The sequence below is a fragment of the Numenius arquata genome, chromosome 24, assembly GCF_964106895.1.
Source record: "Numenius arquata chromosome 24, bNumArq3.hap1.1, whole genome shotgun sequence".
Classification (NCBI taxonomy): domain Eukaryota; kingdom Metazoa; phylum Chordata; class Aves; order Charadriiformes; family Scolopacidae; genus Numenius; species Numenius arquata.
In genome coordinates, this window is record NC_133599.1 from 2845269 (window position 1) to 2866260 (window position 20992).

The 20992-nt window shown below is 49.5% G+C and overlaps 1 protein-coding gene across 1 annotated transcript; it reads right to left on the reverse strand.

Moving 5' to 3' along the window:
• Positions 1–4943: 4943 nt before the first annotated feature.
• CNTN2 (contactin 2) lies at positions 4944–20275 on the reverse strand. The gene is made up of 22 exons (XM_074163519.1): positions 20221–20275; positions 15622–15766; positions 15179–15354; positions 14752–14847; positions 14359–14568; positions 13672–13771; positions 13241–13416; positions 12422–12558; positions 11757–11886; positions 10732–10882; positions 10322–10449; positions 9778–9953; positions 9523–9643; positions 9094–9252; positions 8802–8951; positions 7981–8051; positions 7555–7789; positions 7004–7119; positions 6451–6637; positions 6007–6119; positions 5750–5918; positions 4944–5053 (listed from the first exon to the last, which is right to left on the reverse strand). The coding sequence occupies exons 1-22, from the start codon at positions 20273–20275 to the stop codon at positions 4944–4946; spliced, it is 3111 nt and encodes a 1036-aa protein (XP_074019620.1).
• Positions 20276–20992: the final 717 nt, after the last annotated feature.

Sequence of the window (20992 nt, forward strand, 5' to 3'; positions counted from 1 at the left end):
CTCGCCATTGGAATGTCAGCCAGAGAGAGCGTGTTATATTAACATCTCTAACTAGACCCTCAACACCTGCAATTCCTTGCTCTTTTGGTTAGTTGTCACTATCATGGGATAGAATTCGTGTTTGCTATATCTTAGTTGACTTAACTTTTGCTGAGGGGACCAGCTCCGTGCAGATGGGGTCTCGCTGGGCTCCTTGTTTGTATTAGTAGGTGTAATTGGCAGTCAGGAAAAATACAGTCCTAGGCCAGGGGGATTCCTGAGCAAGCGAGGAACTAATTGCATTTAAGGCTGGACAGAAGTACTTCAGGCTCCTGTAGTTTTCTAAAGTCTCTGAAGATCTTTATTTATGAACTGCGTGCTACTGTAGCCAATAAATAACCATAATTACAATAAGTTACAGTATGCTTACAATGGTTCCTGTTTGATTTTCTTAAAAAAATAGCGTACAACAAAGTTACTGAGAAGAAAACTGCCTTGTTTGTGTAGTGAAGCTGGATTAAAATATTCACAGCAGAGAGTTTCTGTAAAACCCCTCTCATTTGGGAGTCTCAAAACATTTCACCCTTGTTGCAAACTCCTCACAGCACCCTTGTCGGGGTGGGTTTTACTACAGGGTCGGGTGGACCCTCTGAAATGAGATGACTTTCCTTAGTGAGCCCTTACAGTGCTGAGAACAGAAACCACGGCGCTTAACTCATCCCTGTAAATTAATCTCTAAAGCAAATGCTCAGAGCAATTAAATGTAGGGGGTTCTTAATGAGACAGGAAATTGATTTGCAATGTAATGCAATAGCGTGAAGCCAGTAAACTGTTAAGATGTTGAAATCTTAAGTTTTCTCCCCAGCTCTGAACACCTTTCCTTTTAGCCCCTGTGCTGCATATTAGGAAGCTCTAAGTGGCTTCACAGAAGGTTTCTTCCACACCTTATTCTCATGTTGGTGGCTCTGGCCAGGCTTTATATGTAGGTTTTTTATAACCTGGATGAAGTTTAACTAGGTACAAATGCTGCTTTTGCATGTGCAGTTCCTTTTCTGTGGGTCACCTAACCCCCGATAAATGAAATGGCAGAAGGGACTGCTGAAGACAAGACAGTTTCTGTGTTAACGTGGCTCGTGTCTGCACACAAAAACTGAGCTGTCTTGTCTGGAGTGGGGTTTAGCCTGTAACTGTCTGGGCCTGAACTTGGCCTTTCTGTCCCCCTCCCTTCCCAATGTCCCCTGTCCTTCGCCCGGGGTGTTTCCCTGTGCAGTTTCATAACGTGCCACTATCTTTTCCCCTCTGCAGCTTTGGAGTATCAACAAATTCTCCCCAAAATTTAAAAAAAAAATCTGTGGGGGAGAGACTGCCTGTTTGCCATGTACGTTTTTCAGAGTTTCTTCATGCTGATGCTCAGGAGACATTGCTGTCAGCTGAGCTGCGGTGGCCGAGTTAGGGAAGGAGTGGGCAGCAGAGCCAGCACGGGTATGAGGACAGGTTTGTCACCGAGGACTGGGACAGGGACTGATCAGCCTGCACTGGCAGGAGTTCGCTGCTCCATTGTGGCTATCACTAGGTCATACCTCTTTGCTTCTATGTGTCATCCTTAAAATGTTGCTAAAACTCAGCAGTGTTTTGGTTTAAAATACATACTGATGAAACTGCACTGACAATTTACATTCTCAAAAAAAAAAAAAGAGGCATAGCTTGAATTCAGACTGAAGACATTTAACTTTCAAGAGGATCTACTCGTCATTTGAAGGCTTTAGAAAATACTATCCCGTCAGTTTTACAAATTGGAATATATTCAGCCCATTTGCAATGCAGAGCAGTGCAAAGTGGAACATTTGAAATCCAACTCATGTAGTTTTTCACTTCTTATATAAAATGTGCCTGTGATCTAGTTTAACAGAGAAACGTATAGGGAATGTATTAAGCTTACCAGGGAAATGTTGCAGGTGGCTGCTATTTAAAACCCACTTTAGATACTGTTTTCACCCTGCTGTAAAGCATCTTGCTTTCCAACACTGTAAAGTTCAATAAAACAGAGCCTCCAGCGTTACCAGCCACATTTGGAAGCATCTGTTGAGACCAAGTTTCTGCAAGAGACCTTGCGTGGTCAGACCTGGGCTGGTACTGAACCTCAAGCCCTTGAATTTGGCAGGAGGACCTTGCTTTGCTTTGCTTGTGAGAGTTCATACACCATGTGGTCCATCAAAGCACGTTCTTCAGCCCTGGAGGTGCCTGGTGTCCCCCTTGAAGGGAACTGGCTGTGTCCGTGGGCGTGCAGGCGGAGCAGCCACTTGCTGGAGCCGGTGTTTCGGCTGCCCTGGATGCGACTTTGATGCACGATGGGGTGAACACAGCTGGGTTCACAGAGTCTGTGCCTGAAACCAGTACAAACCTCGTGGCAGTGGCCGGGCTGTGGACCGAAGTGGCTCCCTCCCACCCAGCGGTTCCTCCTGAGGAGCGCAGCAAACTTCTTCAGTGCGAGGGATTTCTGCTCTGGTCCCCCTGCAGATTGCTGGCTGCTCTGCAGGACCTGGCCTGCCTCCAGCATCTCCGTCTCCACTTGGTGAAGGTTCTGGGCACGTCATCTAACCTTGCTGCTTTTGTTTGCTCCTCTCCCGAATTGGGCCCACGCTTCTGCAGGGCGGCATCGTCCCACAGGGCTCTGAAGCTCCATAGGTCCAGTTTATGCTTCCTAATTTTATCATCATGACTACTGCCAGTTCCACATATCGATCAGGTAACTTCTTGCCCAAACCCTAATTTGCTTTGCTTTTGAGCTAACACTGAATTCCTAATTTTCCTTTCATCCCATCATTTGTGAGAGAAAGGTTGAAGGCCCAACAGGATGGAGGTGATAACGAAAATGGAGAATCAACAACATAAAATATTTTTGCCAAACAAAGCTTCCAAACATCAATAAAAATATTTTAAAATCTTCAAGAACATAAATCATACAAAAATAGAATTTCTTTTTAGCTGTTGTCCTTCTGAAAGAAGTGTTTCAGCCTGCTCGAGGGACCGAGGGGTAATTCGTGGAGAGCTGTGGAGGGACCCGGAGGGAGCTCAGGAGGGGCTCTGGGGTGATGGTTCCCTGCCTCGCTCTGCCCTGTGTCAGTGGGAGCTCTTGTCTTATTTTTTCCACTTTATCCCAGGTGTTACTTGTAATGGAAAAGGTGAGGCACCCTTTCTGCTGCAGCTGTGCTCTAAATGTTTAGACTCTTAGGTTTATTTTTCTTTGCCTGTTTCCAGAAACAGTTCTCTTGTTTGTTAAATACCTAGGAGCCCTTCTTCCTCACTCCAGAGCTTTCCTGTTTGCATCCCACCATGTGAACCTCCCGGTGCTGCTTGATTCCAGATGCTAAAAGAATTGTAAAGGGATACTGTGGATAAATGCAATAGATGTAACTCCTCGGGGAGGCCAGGGATTTACGCATGTAATCTCTCAAATGCTCACTGAGGCCTAAGAAATGAGAATTTTAAAATGATTAGCAAGGGCAAGGAATTGGTATCTAGTGTAGAAACTGTACGTCAGTCCCTTGCCATTGCCTAGTCCTGCAAGTGTAACCCTTTGTCAGGTAACTCTGGAACTGAGATTGCTCAGCGTTGTCCACTGGGAAGGGGAAGGTATGGGCAGGTAAAGGTCCTTAAAAGCTCCCTTGGGATCTAACCAGCAAGCAATGCAAATCAGCTCCTAGTTAACTTTGGTCGTTTGCTTGCTTTGCTGGGAGACAGAGAGATTTTAATATGCAATATCCATTCCCAACTATTTTTTTAGTTAACATCCCTATGCGTCTTTGGGGTATCAGCCCTCCCATTTCCATCAGCTGTGTGAGCCTTGGGCCTGAAACCAGCCTGACTTAGTGACTGAATCTCAGTCTTGCACTCCCAAGTTGAGACTGGTATTTTGGCTGGATGGCACTGTTTGTGCAGGGAGATGAATCTGACTGAGTCCAGATTTTCCTTGTTACTCCAGTGATGGCTTCCTTGAGCCTCCAGTTCTTGATTAAATTCTGTAATATTCCTTTTTCTTCCTCCTTTAAGACCCTGTCTATTGAAATTGGGTATGTTGACATCTCCATTATTAGGCAGAGCTGCCTCCCCAATTTAGTGGATGCTGGAAAAGTATCTCCTTTTCACTTACCCCTTCTCCTCCCCCTCTCAAAAAAAAGGAAAGAAGCAAACAGTATAGCAGAAACACCCCAAAAGCATGTGGGATATGGGTAACATTGAATGTTGTGCCTCACAGCATAACAGTTGATACAAACAACAGGCTGGGGTTACAAATTAACACCAGTGTCGTAAAAAACCAAGCTTTTCACAATCTAAATTCTGTGTTTGCCCATCTTCAGGATGGGGCAGAGCTCAGTCTCTCCTGTGGCTTTTTCTCCTTGGGCTGGTTGCTGCAGAATTTGGCTCATATTATGGGGGGGGTGAGGGGATGTGTGAAAAATCCTGTCCCATAATTCGTTAGAGATGGCTGTGACTGGGATTGGTATGGAACATGCTGATCGCTGTGAAATCCTCAGTCCCCGTCCCCCCCTTCCCCCCCTCCCCAAAATTCACTGTACATATTAAAAAAAAAAAAAAGAAGTCAAGTTTAGCAGTCTGGTTATTTTAGTACATGGCTTCATAAGGCAGAAAACCTACTGGATACAGTGTGTGGGGCAGTTGGCTGTCAGAATTCATGTCGAATTCTTCTTCGTTGATTACTCGTTTCTTTAAAAAAATTTTAATTGGTTAAAGACCCATGTCTTGTATGAAAGCTTATATTCTTCCAAAACAAACAAACAAAACCAAGCTGTTTCTTTCTTCCTCCCTTAAAACAACGTTGTCAAATCCTTTCCCTGTGATGCTGCTGTGGTACAAAGTTGAAGCTGCAGCAGCCAAGTGTCACGTAGTTCCCCGCTGGCTTGGGAGGAAGCGTGTCTGGGCGTCCTGAGCCGCGCTGGCCATCGTCAGAGCTCCAGGTACCTGATCAGGGCCACCATTACCAGAGAGTTAGTTGTGATAACGGCAGCGTGTGGCACCGGCCTCGTCACGGAGTCTTCTACCATCATACTTGTCCCTGAAAGAAAGGGAACGGGGAAGGAGCAACTGTCCTGTTGCACAGACACAACCTTGAGGAAAGAGTTGGGAGGGTCGGTAAATTCTTAGTTCTGGGGTTCTTTGTGCTCATGTTGTGGTTGTTGCTGATGAACCTCCCAGGAACACTTGTATGTGGGAATGGGCGCTGAGGACTTACCCCCTGAATCGAGGGAACCTGCTGGAGTTGGGGGTTGGGGCCCTACAAACGGTCGGGATTTCACTCTTAGTGAATGTGATTTGGGCTCACGTGGGGCCTCGAGGGCTTTAGCTGCAAATAAAATTAAGGCCGGTGCAGACTAGACTGGAAGGGTCTCAGAGTCTGGGGAGAGGTCAGCTGGGGAAGAACACATCAGAAGATCCTTTGAGCAAAGAGCACAAGGGAACCAAAGACCAGAGTCTCAGCCTAAAACACTGGGCTTGGATGTTCCCCTGTGTTCCTGGAAGGGCGAGTGGGATTTAAAAACAGAATAGCATTATTGTTATTACACTGTGCTGTGACCGTAGGGGAGGAGGTATGACTAAGTCATTACTTATCAGAGAAGAGTGGTAGCGAATGGCAGACAAGTAGTCCTGCAGGTTAACTCCTCTCTCTGAGCTCGTTTTCCAGTGGTCTGTTAAACCCCCTGTAAATGAGCGTTGGTGCATGGAGTGTGGACAGTCAGAGGAGCGAACGTACCACTGTTTCGGAGGATGTGAACTTCTGCTGGGATTCCGTCTCCCCCGGGGCCCGTCACCCTGATCTGTACAAAGGCGTGAGTGAAGTCTTCAGGGACGGGGATGTCGATCCGGCTCTTGCTGGCCAGGTATAATGTGGGAGCAGAGTGGGAATCCTGCCTGTAAAGCATCTGTTGGAAGAGGCAAGTTTGAGTTTATGTTCACTGGGGTTTCCTTAGGGTCAGTTATAAGAGAAGGCCAGCTACAGGCTGCCTGTACCTTGTACCCCGTGACTGCAGACTCATCTGCCTTTGCCACCACTGGGTCCCACTTGATGCTGACTGTAGATCCAGAAAAAGTCCAGGAGATATTGCCAGGTGGCCTCTTCGGTGCTAAGAGACAGAAAACAAGACCAGGATTGAGTAAGTCAGGGACCGATGAGAAGGTTACAACCATCTCCTGAGACTCTACAACCATCAACAAGGCTGGTGGCTGGTTTAGAGGGAAGAACCCAGCAAACATGACTCTGAGCACAGATCTTCTCAGGCAAGGAATGCGTAGACCATAAGGCTGATCTGAGGGAATTCAGGGAACTGTTTTATGGACTAACTAAATGGCATTAGAACACCAAGATGCAAAAGCTGATCACTGGGGATTCTCTGGAGGACTCAGCACCCCCAGGGAGTACAAGGTGCTCAGTGGAGGTGGTCAGGGCTCACTCACGTGGTTTTGTTGTCGTGACGTTGGTAGAGGGACTGGGGGGGCCGGTCCCAGCCCGGTTGTAAGCTCTGACTGACACGTGGTATTTCGTGTTGGGGTTTAGGCCTGTTACGTGAGCCGATGTGACCAGCCCCGCTGTTCTCACTCTGTCAGCTGCCTCCTCTTTATCGCCATCCTTCCAGTACCGGATCTAAATAGAAAAGGGTGTGATGGGGTTAGTAAGGGTAGAGGCATCTGCAGATACCAGCCCCATCCACCACCAGCGCTGGAGACCCTTTGGTATTTGTTCCTATGCATTTTCCTTAGTGTGTGCCCAGAAATAAGGTGACAGCCTGTGTGGAAAGGCAAGCAGAAAAAAAGGGATGTTTCTCTCTTCCTAATCTCTCTTGTGAGCAGTAGGACTGGCCCCGTTAGAGCCTCGTGCTGTCCATAAATTATCATCCATCTTTGGAAATAAATGCTGTTTCCTTTCACCTCACTTGGCCTGGGGGAATTTTCTTTGCTGGGCTCTTGGATCTCAGTTTCAGTGTCTCTCATTCCCATTGCAGGCTCGTACCTCGTAGCCTAAAAGCACTCCAGTCATGTCTCCCTGCTCAACAGGCTCCCAGGACACATCCATTTCTGAGGACAGAACAGCCTTGGCCATAACTCTGAAAGGAGCCACTTTCGGTTCTGTAAAAGACAACAAAAGGGAATAAAATCCTTTTCCTCGCTCTGGGCAGCGTAATCACCATCCTGAAGCGAGGGGCTCTCCTCAGCACCGTTACCGAGCAGCCAGGCGGCTGGTATTATGTGTACGGAGCGGAGCGAGGGGAAGGGATTTAGGGACTTAGCAGGACAAGCAGGGCTACAGCTGTGTGCTGGGAGGATCTGTGTCTGCTCTCCAGCTCTGGCTGTACAGCCACGGCTGGGCTTAGGGAAACATCTCGCTGTGGATTTGAAGTAGAAGATAAAAATGCTGTGCTGAAATCACTGTCGGCTGCTCTTCGAGTAAAAGAAACCTCTCCTATCGTTGAGCTCCCAGACAGACAGAGCTCTGCAGGGAGCTGGTTGAGGACAGGTTGGACAAAGCAGGGTGGATTCCAGATCGCTGCAGTCCCACCTTACCTTCTTCTGCAGAGTACACGATGGCCGTGAGACTCTCTGGTCCCTCTCCTTTCCTGTTGTACGCTTTGATCTTCACTTCGAAGGGGGTGTAGGGACCGATGCTCTCGTTGCGGTAGACGTAGTGCAGCGATTCGGCGTGCGGCACCCTTGCCGTCAGCCACCCCTGGGTGCCTTTCTTACGAAACGACAGGATGTAGCCAAAGCCGTCTCCGTTCTGATAGTCCCGCAGCGTCGGCTGTGAGGGGGGTGAGAAGAGAGAGGAGCCTTGGTCCGTTCAAACAAGCAAGTCTTTGGACTGAGCACAGTGTTTGGCTCGACTACATATCAAAATTGTAATGGCAGCACTGATTTCCCAAAGAAACGGGACGTGCTCCTCCCCTTGGCCCTCTCCCAGCACCCACGGCTGGTGCCCTGCTGCCCACTTACTGTCCAGTTGATGATCAGCTCGTTGGGAGCCCCTCCGCCGCCGCTGAGCCCAGATGGTGCCACAGTAGGTGCTGTCGGGTCCCCAAACAAAAGCAGACAGCACAGGTTGAGTTAAGGAGACAATAGTGATGGAGATGAGCACAGACACCGTGCGGACTTGGGGTAGCCAGGCTTTGACAGCTCGTATGAAAGTGCTGGTTTCTATGTTTTCAGCCCGTGAGTATTTCAGATGTTTGTGAAAATCAGATCTAGAGTACTGGCCAGTGCCCAACAAGCTTATTTGAAGGCAGCATTTCTCAGAGGGGACAAGAATCAAGCTCAAAAGCAGGGATATGGAGGAGAGCTTTTACTAGAAAGGAGTTAATATGCATTTGGTGTGTTGAGAGCAGTTCTCCCGCTGTTCTTGCATCCCTTCCGCTTGCACGTTCAAGCAGCAGAAGGTAGAACGAACATTCACAGCCATTTGCTGGGAAATTTCCCTTGTCTTTGCAGAGCTGTGCTCTGTGATATAATAGGGCTCTTCCCCCTTCCAAATCTTTACTGCCCAGAAGGTGCCGGATTTGAAGCTAGGGTTTATAATGGTTTATATGTATCTGATGCTGGTGAAGTTAGCTGCCAGCTCTGGTACTGCTTTGTCTTTGATATGTAAATGGGCAAAAAGGCAGAAAATGTTGTGATTGCATCACCTCTGGGAGCACTCAAGGAGATGACTAATTGTTTGGGCCCAAGGCATGCTGCAAGCCAGCCTCCCTCCTCCATCCAGCACGTAGAGACGGTTACCTCCAAGTCCCCGTTCTGCCTCTGAGCGTATCTGCACATACCTGCTTCTTTGGTACGGATTTTGCTGGAGGGTAAACTTGGCTCCCCAACTCCAAGAATGTTACTCGCTAAGACCCGAAACTCATAATCCATCCAAGGAATGAGGTTCACCACCTGGGCTGTCTCTGCGTTGCCTTCAATATTTACAGGATCTATATAATCCAATAAGATGAGAGGAGAAGAAATAGAGTGAGTGGCAGCCAGCGTACGAGCACGGAGCAAGAACTTGTCAGCGAGCTGGTGGCCCATGGCCAGCACGGACCATGCCACCACCACTGCCCTCAAGACACTTACTGGTACGCATTTGCTTCCACTTGCTGGAGAGGAGGGTCCGCGCCTCGACGATGTACCTGGCAATGGGGCTGTGGTTATCGAAACCACGGCTCCAGCTCAGCTGGACGCTGGTGTCACTGATGTCTCTCACCACCACCCCTCCGGGGGGGCCTGGAGGTCCTGGGGTGATGAGAGACAAATGGACATGTTACTAAGAGGAAAGATTTGGAGGCTTAGTGCTCTTTATAGTGTACAAGTCATAAATTAAAATCAGGCCTTTCTTTTCTGGAAGCTGGGAAGCCTCATGTCCAATTTTGGCCTCCAGAAAAACTCAGAAGCTTATCCCATCCCATCCAGTTCAAATATTAGGTGATGAGGAGGACCCTTGCAGGGACTATGTCATTACTTCGGGCTTGTAAGGAGCAGGGGACCTTATGACAGAGAAATTACCTCTGACGGTCAGCGTGGCTGACTCTGAAGCACTGTCCACAACTGTCTGGGCTGTACACGTGTATCGCCCCGAGTGCTTCAGCTGGGCGTTGAAGATGCTGAGGTCTCCAATAGCTTCCTTCTGCATGGAGAAAAGACAGCGGGGAGAGCATTTGAACACGCTTCATCACAATCCAGCATTCAACGTGCAAACAAAGAGGCCGGTATTGGTTGTCTGTCCCTTTTTAGTGGTACATAATTGGCCTTTCTGCTCACCACACTGGCTCGCCGGTAGTGCCCCTCCGACTTGTCAAAGTCAATGGGGAAATCATCTAGTGACCAGGTGAAGGTAAGGTCCATAGTTGGGTCGTGGGACGCATGACACTGTAGCGTGAGGTTTTCACCTACATTGATATCAGCACTAGATGGTGCCAACGTGATTTTGGTGGCATCTGCAGAGAAAGAGCAGGGAGGGCCGTTAGATGTAAATGTCCATATACCAGATGTATATTTAATGCTGCAGAACATCCAAACCAACACTTTCCAACTTGTTGTCACCCCTCTCTAACGGCTGTAGTTTTTCAGGAGGAAGATGAGGGATTACAGTGGTTAGAAAATGGAAATGCTTGTCTCAAGGAGATAGGATTGTAGGTAGGATTTGGTGGGTCAGGCAGAAGGTTTGCTGCTCCACAGGTTGAAATGTCTTTGATTCCCTGAGTATTGCATTAATTTTGGGGAGTATAAGGAGAGAAGTATCACATCATGGCATTCTTAGATGCTTCTTGCTTGATTGACCCCAAATCAAGGCAAAAATCTCTACCTCGAACAGAGAGGATTCCAGTACTGTTGGCTTTGCCCATAAAATTCTCAGCAAAGCAGGTGTACTTTCCCTCATCGGATTTGCTGATGTTCTGGAGGATCAAGGTGCCATCTGTGGTAATAGTCACCCTGGAAAGGAGAAGAACCACACAAGAGGAAGGTTAAAATGTCTGTTCACTCTGTACATCTGACAATTTCCATCAACTTGCTGATTTTAGAGAAATTGGTGATAACGACAGGACTGCAAAATATTACATAGGAGTTTTCTAAAGAAGAATCTAGAGAAGTAAAATAGTGCTTTATTCAGGGATGTAGCAGCACGCTTTGGTCATCAAGTCCGGTCTTCTGGCAAGAAAAAGAGATGTGATTTTAGCTATGGTTTCTAGGTAGAAGCTGACTCTGTGCTGCTACCTGCTGCTGTTGATCAGAAGCTCAGTCCCTTTGGTCCAGAGCACGGTGGCTTTTGGTGCTGCTCGTGGTTGGCACGGGATGATGACCTTCCCGCTTCGGGCTGCAGGTATCAGTCGCTTCACTGGGTTTAGTCTAAAATCTGGTGCTAAGGCTAGAGGGGGGGAAAAAAAAGGATTAAGGAATGATTAGAAAACCCTGCTATGTGAGCCTTTTAGCTGCTGTGTAACTAGGTATTGATTTGTTGTTGGATGACTCGGTAACAGAAGCGTGGCAGTATCTGGTGAGCAGGATGAAGGAGCGATTCCTCTGCTGCCGGGTGGTCTCTAACACCTGCCGAGGCAGATGTTACGTGACGTACGGGCCGTAGGTAGCAATGGGATATGACCCTAACAAGTGCAAGGTCTTTGAGAGACACAAGAACAGCTGCTTTTGAAAATGTAGAGGGTGTTTTCTGTAATATCCTGACCAAAGTCACCAATGCAGACATCCAGCTCCTGGAACTACAGAGATACAATTGGGGTTTATCTGTTGCCCTCACGCATTGCAGTGTGTTAATGTTGAAGAGCTGATGCTTTAGGGCCTTTAATTTATCTCTGGCATCTACTGACCAGGAGAAGATAAGCTTTTAGACTCATGTGGAACAGGTTTGGCATCAGTCCAGTTCCAGTCGCCATCCATCAAAGCGGGCTGAATGGATACTGAACGCCTTTCTTTCCCCTCTTTCCCCCCAAAAAGAGGAGGGCTGTGTGGCGGAAGGGAGCTTGTGCTGCCGTCTGTCCTGTACACTTTCTGCAGCTAAACAGATGTCCTTGTTCTCTTTCAGCATTACTGAATTTGCACAAGATGTAAATTTTCAAGGGTTGTCGAGTGTCTTGTTGAACCAGTAACTATATTTCAATGGTGAGTGAAGCAGTTTTTGTCTGCTCTTATCTTACTCTGAGATCACAAGCGTGGGATATTAGGAAGAGATCTAAAATGCTTCAGTGTCCCATTGAAACCCAGAGCACTGGGAAATGAGAAATTACCTTGCACTGTTAATTCAGCACTTGCATATACTGTGCCATGCTTGTTCTCAGCCACACACTGATACATGCCAGAGTCCTCCAGGACTAGCTTGGAAAATCTCAGCTCTCCACCGCTCACTTCGATGCGGTTCTGTGCAAACAAGAGGATGAACCCGTTAGATGAGAAAAACACAAATGGAACTCAAGCCTCATGTGTTCAGGGTTGAGTTTCATCGCAGACTCTTTGCCAGTCTGAAGCCAGCCTGGTTTTCCAGGGGAGAAAACGCAGGGCGTTTTTTCTGTGTGTCCTGTCACTACTCCACGTCAATCTGCTCTGTTTGCTGAGACCTCTGAGTGTCTGAGCAGCGACGTGCAGGTCACACAGAGACCAGCACAAGGTGCTATTTATCCGCCCTGATAACTGGCCGTGAGTTCCTGTGGCTGCATGAAGCAATGGCTGGGATGACAGCGACGGGAGAAGGAACTTGCCGTCGGTAAGGACTGTGGCATCGCTTTGCAGCCTCATGGGGGGCAGATGGAATAGGGATGCGGGGTGATCAAAGGGGGTTGAGATGCGTTTGCAGGGAGGCGGGAGAGGGTCTAAGTCTGGAGTCGCGTGTTTGGTTCTCCAGAGCGCAGGTTGTGCTGTGCATTGGCTCTCGCTGCCAGACCTGCGCCGGCAGTACCTGGGAGGTCAGCGGCTGCCCGTCTCGAAGCCATCGAACTGTGGGTCTGGGTTTGCCGGCGGCCGCGCAGCTCCAGCGCAGGTTGGACCCGATGTCGGCTTCCGTGTCGGTGATCACCTTCAGCCACTCCGGCTGAGCTGCGAAGGAGCAAGAGAGGCGGCAGAGCCAAGAAGATCAGATGAGAGGGTTTGTCATGCCAGGCAAGCAGAAGGATGCTCATTGTGTCATCTCTGCTGGCAGATTTATTTCTCACAGCGTGTTTCACCATAGTAACAGCCTTTGCCTTTTGTGCAGCCATGCAAGGCTGAGTCCTCTATGGGTCTGGCTGCAGCTGTGCGTGTGGACTGCACAAAATTACAGCAGAGTCCAGATCTGAGGAAGAACGTTATGGTTTCTCTTCTTAAGAGTGAATACAGTCATTCCTGAACTTCAGGAAAGACTGGATTCAGACTAAGAGAACCAGGTTGAGTTTTGTAACTTGACTAGATCCAAGCATTAACCCTTGGGGAAGTAACTCAGGCTTGGATCTTGGTTGAGAGCCAAGTTTGATTTTTACCACTATGCTTCCTTCCCTGGTTACCTCATTTTTAGTAGTATTATTTTAGAACAAGTTAGGAGGTCTCTCTCTACTTGCCATCACTTAAATGTCTCCACTGAGGAAAGCTATCAGTGATCTCTGCAGGTCTTGTTAGGGCTTTGCAATAGGTTTAATTGGGGCTGATAGAAGGATCAGAGGTGGTGGTTTCACTCCCAAAGGCTCAGTCCGTTCCTGGGGGCATCTTGCTGTGCCCTGGGAAGGTGCGTGCTTAAATGTCTTACCTTGAATGATGATGCGGCCCTGGTAGGTGTCTCTCCCTTTGATGTTTTCAGCCTCACACTCATAAGTGCCTTCATCCTCAAAGCCAACGTCCTGGATCTGCAAGAGGGGCTCGCTGCCGATCCACTTGGAGGACTGCGAGCCGTCCAGCTTCCTCCACTTTATTCGAGGAACGGGGCTATGTAAAAGGAAATCCGGTGAAGGCCAGCTCTCAGGTACCCCGTGCTGCACTACAACGTAGTGTAACACCCGGGTCCCATCCCAGCTGGGCCCTGGCCAGCAGGACAGATGGCTTTAGCCAGCTCCTCCCTCCTCTTGTCCCCCCTCTATCTCTGGTCTACAGCAGACCTGTTTTAGAGAGGGGCTGTGAAAGTTGCAGGTTCTGAATTGCCCTCCCCGTCCCCAGCCCGAGCGACACGGACGTTGCACTCACTTTCCAAAGGCAAAACACTCCAAAGTCACCACCTGCCCAGCCAGAGCGTAGGTGTCTGCAGGAAACCTGGCTTTTATGCTGGGGGCGTACTGCCTGGCATCTGGTAAAAAGAAAGCACCGTTGAGGAGCTCTGGGTGACTTCAAAATGGCACATGTGAGGTCTTACAGGGCAGAGGTACCCGCAAGGTTGCACTGCTCTGCAAAATCTTTGTGTGTTTGGGTAATTTACAGGTGGCAGAGACCGAGTTTAATTTTCCTCTTAAAACAGCTCTTACTAAAGTCTCTAAAAACCTCTTTACAACATCTCAGGGCTATTTCTCCTTACTTCCCTACCTGCTTAAGTCCTTTCACCTTTCCCAAGAAGTCTCTTTAGCTGCCCCTCTGCAAGGCCACCGAAGGCAGGAGAGGAGTTTCAGGGATATCTGAGCCAGCACTGGCTGCACTTTCCACTATTTCTCTTTTACAAACAAACAGGGAAACTCCATGGATGGGGTTTGCAACTGTACAAGCAGCAAAGCCTGGAGACAGGGCTGCTTCCCCCAGTTTCCAGCCAATTAATTAATATTTTTGTAAGCTCTTAAGCTCGCCTGAGAGGCTGCTGGAGTGCTGTGAAGCCCTAGTGTTTTGCGGTGGCTTGTTAATTTTGCACTTTGCCCAGTCCCCTTATGATAATCCAAGGGCACTGACCCTCTGCAGCGAGGCTGAGCCGGGAGAACTTGCTGAAAACGCTCTTGGTGATGAAATCGATGTGGCTGGTGGCGAAGCACGAATAGTTCCCCAGGTCGGAAGCCTCTGTCTTGGCAATGTAAAGGTTTCCTGTGGTCTGAGAGACGAAACGCCTTCCATCGGCTGGGATGAAGTTGGGAAACTCGTTCAGGAGCCATCGATAGGATAAACCTGTGGGGAAAAGAAAAGAGGAACAAACTGCACAAGTTGCCTGTCACCTCCTGGGTGGGACTGAACCCAACCAGCCCCTCTCTAGACCAGCCGAAGCTGAAGTTGGTCCTGGGATGGTACTTTGTTTTCCCCACGTGCTAAGTCCTACCTCTGCTTTGTTGCTTTACAGAGTCTGTACCTTACCTGGGTAGTGGGGAGGAGGGCTGCAGGCGAACATCACTCCCCAGCCTTCTGTGATCTTCACGGGGTCTCGCTCCTCTGCGGAGAATTCCTGCAAAACTAAACATGCAAAGTGAAACCTGTCCGTGGATATAAAAAAAAAAACCAGCTGGAGGAATGACTGTATTTTATCTCCCCCTCCACACGCTGGTCTTTTCAGTGGTTGTACACGGAGGGAGATCCAAAGATATTACTGAATTTCTCTGCAGTGCATCAAATTTCTACGGCACATCCGTGTAAATGGGAAGTGCCAGGGGATTTTTCCAAGCGTACCGTGCACAGGAGAGCTTCTCTCTTCTCTCCAACCTTTATTAACGCGAGCAGGGGGGGTTCAGTTTACCCCCAGGGTAACTGTGTCTGCGTTTCATTTACCTTGTGGAGACAAACTTACAGCCAAAGCGGAGGGAGGCTTCCCTGCTGACCACCGTGCCCCTGGAATTGGATGCCACGCACTGGTAGGAGCCAGCATCCTTGGCTTTCACGGGGTTGCTTATCACTAGGTCGCCTGCAACCAGCCTGTAACGGGAGTCTGGCTCCATCTTTATCTCTGTGCCGTTCATCTTCCACCTGCCAAGAACGAGTGTAAAGAGTGACGGGGGTAAATACTCATCGCAGCACTCGTAGGAGGCTGTGCATGTGTGTTTTTCCAGCTGTGGTGTGTCGGGATTTGGATTTATATCTGCTCTGTGACCTGGGAAGGATGCACATCACGTGTGGACGAGGAGGCCGATTCCCACGTTCGTGATTTTCTTTATATAAAAGCAGAGAAGGGAAAGCAAAATTCTTGATGGTTGTGTTTCCAGCCCTGGTGTGGAGAGAGAGCAGCGAGCTCACCTGTAGGTCGCGGGGGGACTGGCTCTGGCTCGGCAGGAAAGCGTGACTTTCTCTTCTGCTGAGCCTTCGGGGAAGAGGGTGTGCACGGGCTGCTCTTCAAACACGGGGCCGTAGTTCCTTGTGCTACTCTGGGCTTGGCACCAAACTGTAAGAGAGGGAAAACCTGCTCAGCTCAATTTAGCTTTTTCTAAAAATTCTCATTTTTAGTTTTGTAGGGTGTCCCTGGCAGCCTGAGAACGGCATCTAGAATAAAAGAAGGAGCAATGTGAAAATTGCAACCCATCTGTCACCACGGCCCAGCCCCAGCCATGGCTTTGGGCAGAGAGCGTGCGTTTCCTGAGCATCTCACACCATCTCTGCCGGGCCAGGGGGACCGGACACGCTTAAAGATGTCCAGATGAAGGAATACTGACACAGGCCTCTTGGAAAACCATGCACAGATGAGACTGGAGCTGAGAACCCCTGGATGCCCTCCTTCTCCCTGGCAGTGAAGACAAGCTGGTTCCTCCTCAGTCTGTACTGGTTGGTTCCTCCTGAGTCCTCTCCAGGACAAGGGAGGAGAGAGGAGAACCTGGATGGTCGCAGTGAGTTCCCAGCTCTGTTGCTGCCTCCCTGCACATGCCTGGCAGATCCCCTCCATCCCAGCGTTGACAACATCATCAACTCTTGATGACTCCAACCTTGCTGTTTGCTGGTGCTCAAACCAGTATCGGTTCCCTTCTGAACTAACGGGATGAGCTTGAAGCTTCCTCTGTAGCGTTCAGACATGGATTTGACTCTGATCTTGCTGTCACGAGCATGGCTCAGGTACCAGGCACAAGGGGAACGTAAGAACTTGCCTGCCTTCTCCTCCTTTGTGCCTGGGCCACCTTTTGGCATGGTGACGATGTTTCACTGCAAAGTGCCAGCTGTCCCCAGTGGCTCTGTGTGTCAGATAAATGGCAAAAGCTAACAGAGCCCCTTCCACACAGGTGTTATGGAAACAGCAGCACAAATAAGTAAGAACAGAGCAGAAGCTGCCTGGAAATCTCACTGCAGGTCTGTTCCCTCCCTGGCACCCTGAGAAATGCCTGTCCCTTGGTGGGGACAGAGCCACTCCAAGGCAGTGTGCTCCCAGCGCGGTCCCCCTCTGCCTCTGCAGCGATAAGCTCTGAGATGCTTAGCTGGCCCCAGGATCCTTCCATGCTTTGTAATTGAATTAATAACTGTCTTAAAACCGCCATGCCAACCGGCAATCTGTTTCCTTCCCTACAGTACGCAGCACGGTCGCTGGTTAAATTAAGTGACTCCAGTAAGTATGATGTTTTATGCAAGAGTAACTTCCAGCAGGGAACGGCCGGCTGGGCTCTCCTGGGCTCGGGGGGGGAGCAGCCCTTTACCTGTAGCTCCTGGGGTTCCTCTCATGTTCCGGCTGCTCTCGCATGTGGAGAGGAGGGTGAGACGGGAGAGGGGCTCCGCTAATTGGCTCGGTGGGTTCAGAGCAGCTGGTGGCTGCTCCTTGTGTCCGACCAGCAGCCAATTACCCAGCCCTCGTCTCCGGCAGCCGGGACGTGCTGCTGCGAGGGAGCCTGATGTCCCTGCTGTCACACAGGGGAGAGGGACTTTGGAATAAGAGAAAAGCAACATTTTGAGGGTTGTATTCTCTCCAAATCAGTGCAGGTGCCATTTTCCTTCTAAAACTAGTTATATTCACGAAGGAGAAGCTTGTGTAAGCTGGAAATGTTCTCTCAGTTGGGTCAGCAATAGCTGTGCTGAGCGAGTCTCAGCTGGAAATAACTCCTCTGGCCAGCAGGTGAAATAATCATGAGTTAATGGAGAATTAGTAAGAAAGTAGTGTATTAATTGTGTTCTGGTAGATGGTGGTGAATGGATTAAGGTTTAACAGCTTTACATTTTGAGATTAATCAGTAGCATATGGTAAATAATTTCTATTTATTTAGCAAATAAAATATATATTATTAACACTCACATGCATGCTTTTTCTCATGGGGTGCTCTTTCCCAATCAAGCCAAATTATGCTAATCATCCCTTCTGGTTCCACCCGGAGCCTGCACCCCGTTGCTCTTCACTGCTGTCCCTTTTTCCCCGCCAAGGTTATGGACTATACAACTGTCAGACATCGATTTTCTCAAAGGTAATCAATGCCAGAAGTTCGGATGAATTTTTATCTGCGGTTCCAAGGTGTCTGGTTGGCGTTGGGGGTGAAATGCCTGGATCTCACTCATTAAGCAAAGCAACTGTGAGATTAAAGTAATAATTAAACAGTTACAAGTTCAGGGCACGGTTAGGACTGAGGATTGAGAGCGAAGCGGAGCGGTAAATCTCAGCACCCCTCAGCCTGATCCTCTGGGCTACTTCTGTCACCCCAGGACTCTAGGTTTTAATGGTATCAAAACAGGTACCTTCCTTGGGGTGTTTCATTCGGGTAGCGGGGAGAAGACAAACACAAAAGAAAGGTCTTCAAGCCAAGTGTGCAGAGTAATGGGCTCAGATTTGGGCATGCCTTATGCAGCCCTACTTTCTGTGTTAAAAATCCAGCTAGTAGAGCAGAAATGGTGGTAAATATGCTGTTACGCCTCTCTGGAACAACATTTGTTATTAGGAAAAATAAATGTGAACAAAATAAATAGGAATAGGTGAAAAGGGAACATCTGAAAATTAAGATTTGGAAAAAGAGCTGGAGAAAGGGTTGTACGTTCCCCACAGTGCTCCAGGAGTGACTTGTGCTGTTGTTTGGGAGAGAAAATATACCGTATCATGAAATACACCACCAAGGACACAGCGGTCTCTGTGCTGATAAAAAAAATATTCCAAATTTTATACCAGATATTGCTGGAATAGACAAAATTCAAACCTTCTCTCCTTTGCCCCTGCAGCGAGCAGGGGGGTGGCTGCCAGTGCCCGCCCCGTGCGGTGGCCTGTTTCTGGCAGGGCAAATTTTGGGTTATTATTAGTATTTGGAATCTGCTGAAAGTCAGACCTGGAAAGCCCAGGTGTCCAGGAGGCCCAATGCTTTGCCTTTATGCTGAGCTCCGCGCTGGCTGTGGAGACCAGGAAATGATAAATGTCTCAGTTGAACGTTTTCCAAGATGTGTTCCAGGTTCTGGGGCCGTCGGCAGCGATCCTTTTGCTGAGCACGGGCAGCTCCCGAGCACTGACCGCAGCCTGGAGCCTCGGCACGTGAGGGAGGTGGGCAATTAATTGGTTTTATAGGAAATCTGAACACACACGCACGCACACGTGCACAAAATCAAAGAGGTTATTTTTAAAGAGCAGCTCTCTGAGGAACAGAGAGTTATTTTTAACGAGGAGCTGTCTGAGGAACAAAGGGACGGCGCTTTGGCTACCCTGAGATTTCAAAATTTTCCGTGGCTTTGACTGAATGAGGAAAGGCCGGAGAGATTTTTAGACTTCCCTGACAGCCCTGTTCATTAGAGAGTTGTCTCTCTGTGCTCCATAAGCTTTAAACCTCTACGTTTGGCTGGGAAGCCATCCTTTTGGTGATAGGGCCAAGGGAGGGGTGACGTTGCCAACCCCTCTCCCCAGAGCTGGAGCCAACAGCCCAGATCTGGAGACTTCGGGTCTTTGCCCTCCCTGGAATGTTTCCTTGAGCCTCATTAATAGCTGGCATCATTTTGTCCCTGGTCCCTCACTGATGTTCCCAGTGAGGATTTCTCAGCTGCCTCCCGAGATCCATTGCATCATCAGCCAAAGGTCAAGAGAAAATAAACACCACCCCCCCCAGGCTTTACAGTGAGTCATTTTTGGTGGGCTCAGCTTGGAGGGGGAGCAAGTTGCACGAACTCAGCTGGTTAATGGGAGAACCCAACTCCATCTCGCTGCCTGCGTACCAGATTTGGGTCAGACCAATTTCCAAACGGGCTAATTGCCTCCCAATCTAGGGCAGCCACCCCTCCCTCTGCCTCCTCGGGGATCCAGAGAACATTAAAAGGTAATTAGATATTTATAAGGACAGGCGAGCGGTCTCTGCCCGGGATGATGAATTAGCTTGAAGACATTATCTAATTCTCAGTTGTCTGAAATGAAATGTCTCCCTGCTGAAAAGGGGCCTTCAGAGCACAGCCTGAGACTCCCTGAGATCCAGAAAGGGTCCCTGATGGATGGGGGAATCTTTGCAGTCAGGATATGGCCAAAAAGGCATCCCTGGAAAAAAGAGGAGGCGAAGAGGCTTTGCTGGGAGCGAGTCCCTGTGCCGGGGCCAGGAGGAGCCCGGGCGGTGCGGGCTGCGGAGGGCACTGCTCCTGCCAAGGCTTTGCCTGAGGATCTGCATCTCCTGCGTTTCACCTACATCTGAATTCAGAAAGGGGGAGACTTGTGTGTCAGCCCTTCCCGTCCTCTTTCCTGAGTGGGACGAAGAGGTTGGACGTAGCACAGACCCATCCCCTGGCTGCATAAACCACCCAGGAGATAGGGCATCACCATCGCTGCGGCCGCACAAGCCCCGTGCGGAGCAGGGAGGGACAACGCGACAAGCACATGGCACGTCCTGGGCAATGTCCCCCTTGGCACCTCCGGAGAGCCCCTCTCGGCTCCCTATGGAATCCCCCTTGCCCGGCGAGGCGAGGGGCTGCTCTTACCCAGGGCGGTGAGGACAGGCAGGGACGTGCGGAGAAATCCATCGGTGACTCCCATCCTGCGCCTCCGGCCGGTCACGGAGCCTCTGCGGGAGAGCGGGGAGGGCAGCCCTGCGAGGGACAGAGAAATGAGTGATCTGCAGCGTTTCTGCCGCTCCGCTCGAGGGTCCGGCCTCCAGCTGCCCGTCCCCGCTGGCCACTGGCCCGGGGTGACAGTCACTGGGGAGCAAACACCCAGCTGCCTGGTGAGGAACAGGCAGGGGGCTGAAGGAGCTCTTTTTCTTTCTGATGTGACAGATCTGGTTGGGAAATTGTTCCTCCTCCCTTACTACGTGCTATTCTTTCTCCCTCCTCCAAAAAGAAGGCTTCCTTCCTACCAGTTTTTATTAAAAAATGCAAAACCAGAAGCGCTCAGGATATTGGGGGGGGGGGCAGGGAGAAGGAAGGAATAATTCATTCTTGTTATTTTGTGAAAAAAAAAGGCATCTTTAATTGAAACTCCTCAGGCAGGCAGTGGCTGCTTCCGAGTGTCGTGCCAGCCCCACGGCTCTTGTTCGGGAGAAGCTGGGGGGCCCCAGCTCGTCCCCATGCACTGCACCCCAGCTAAGTTTAATGCATTTGAATAGTTAATCGAGAGATAACGGAGCCCCAGGGCATTTCCTGATGCCGTGAGACACGTTAGTAGGTGGGGCGGTGACTTCCAGTCCCCTCTGCAGACTCCTGTCTCCCAGCAACTCTCCAAAATAAAAAAACCCAACCAAAACCCGGAGCTGTT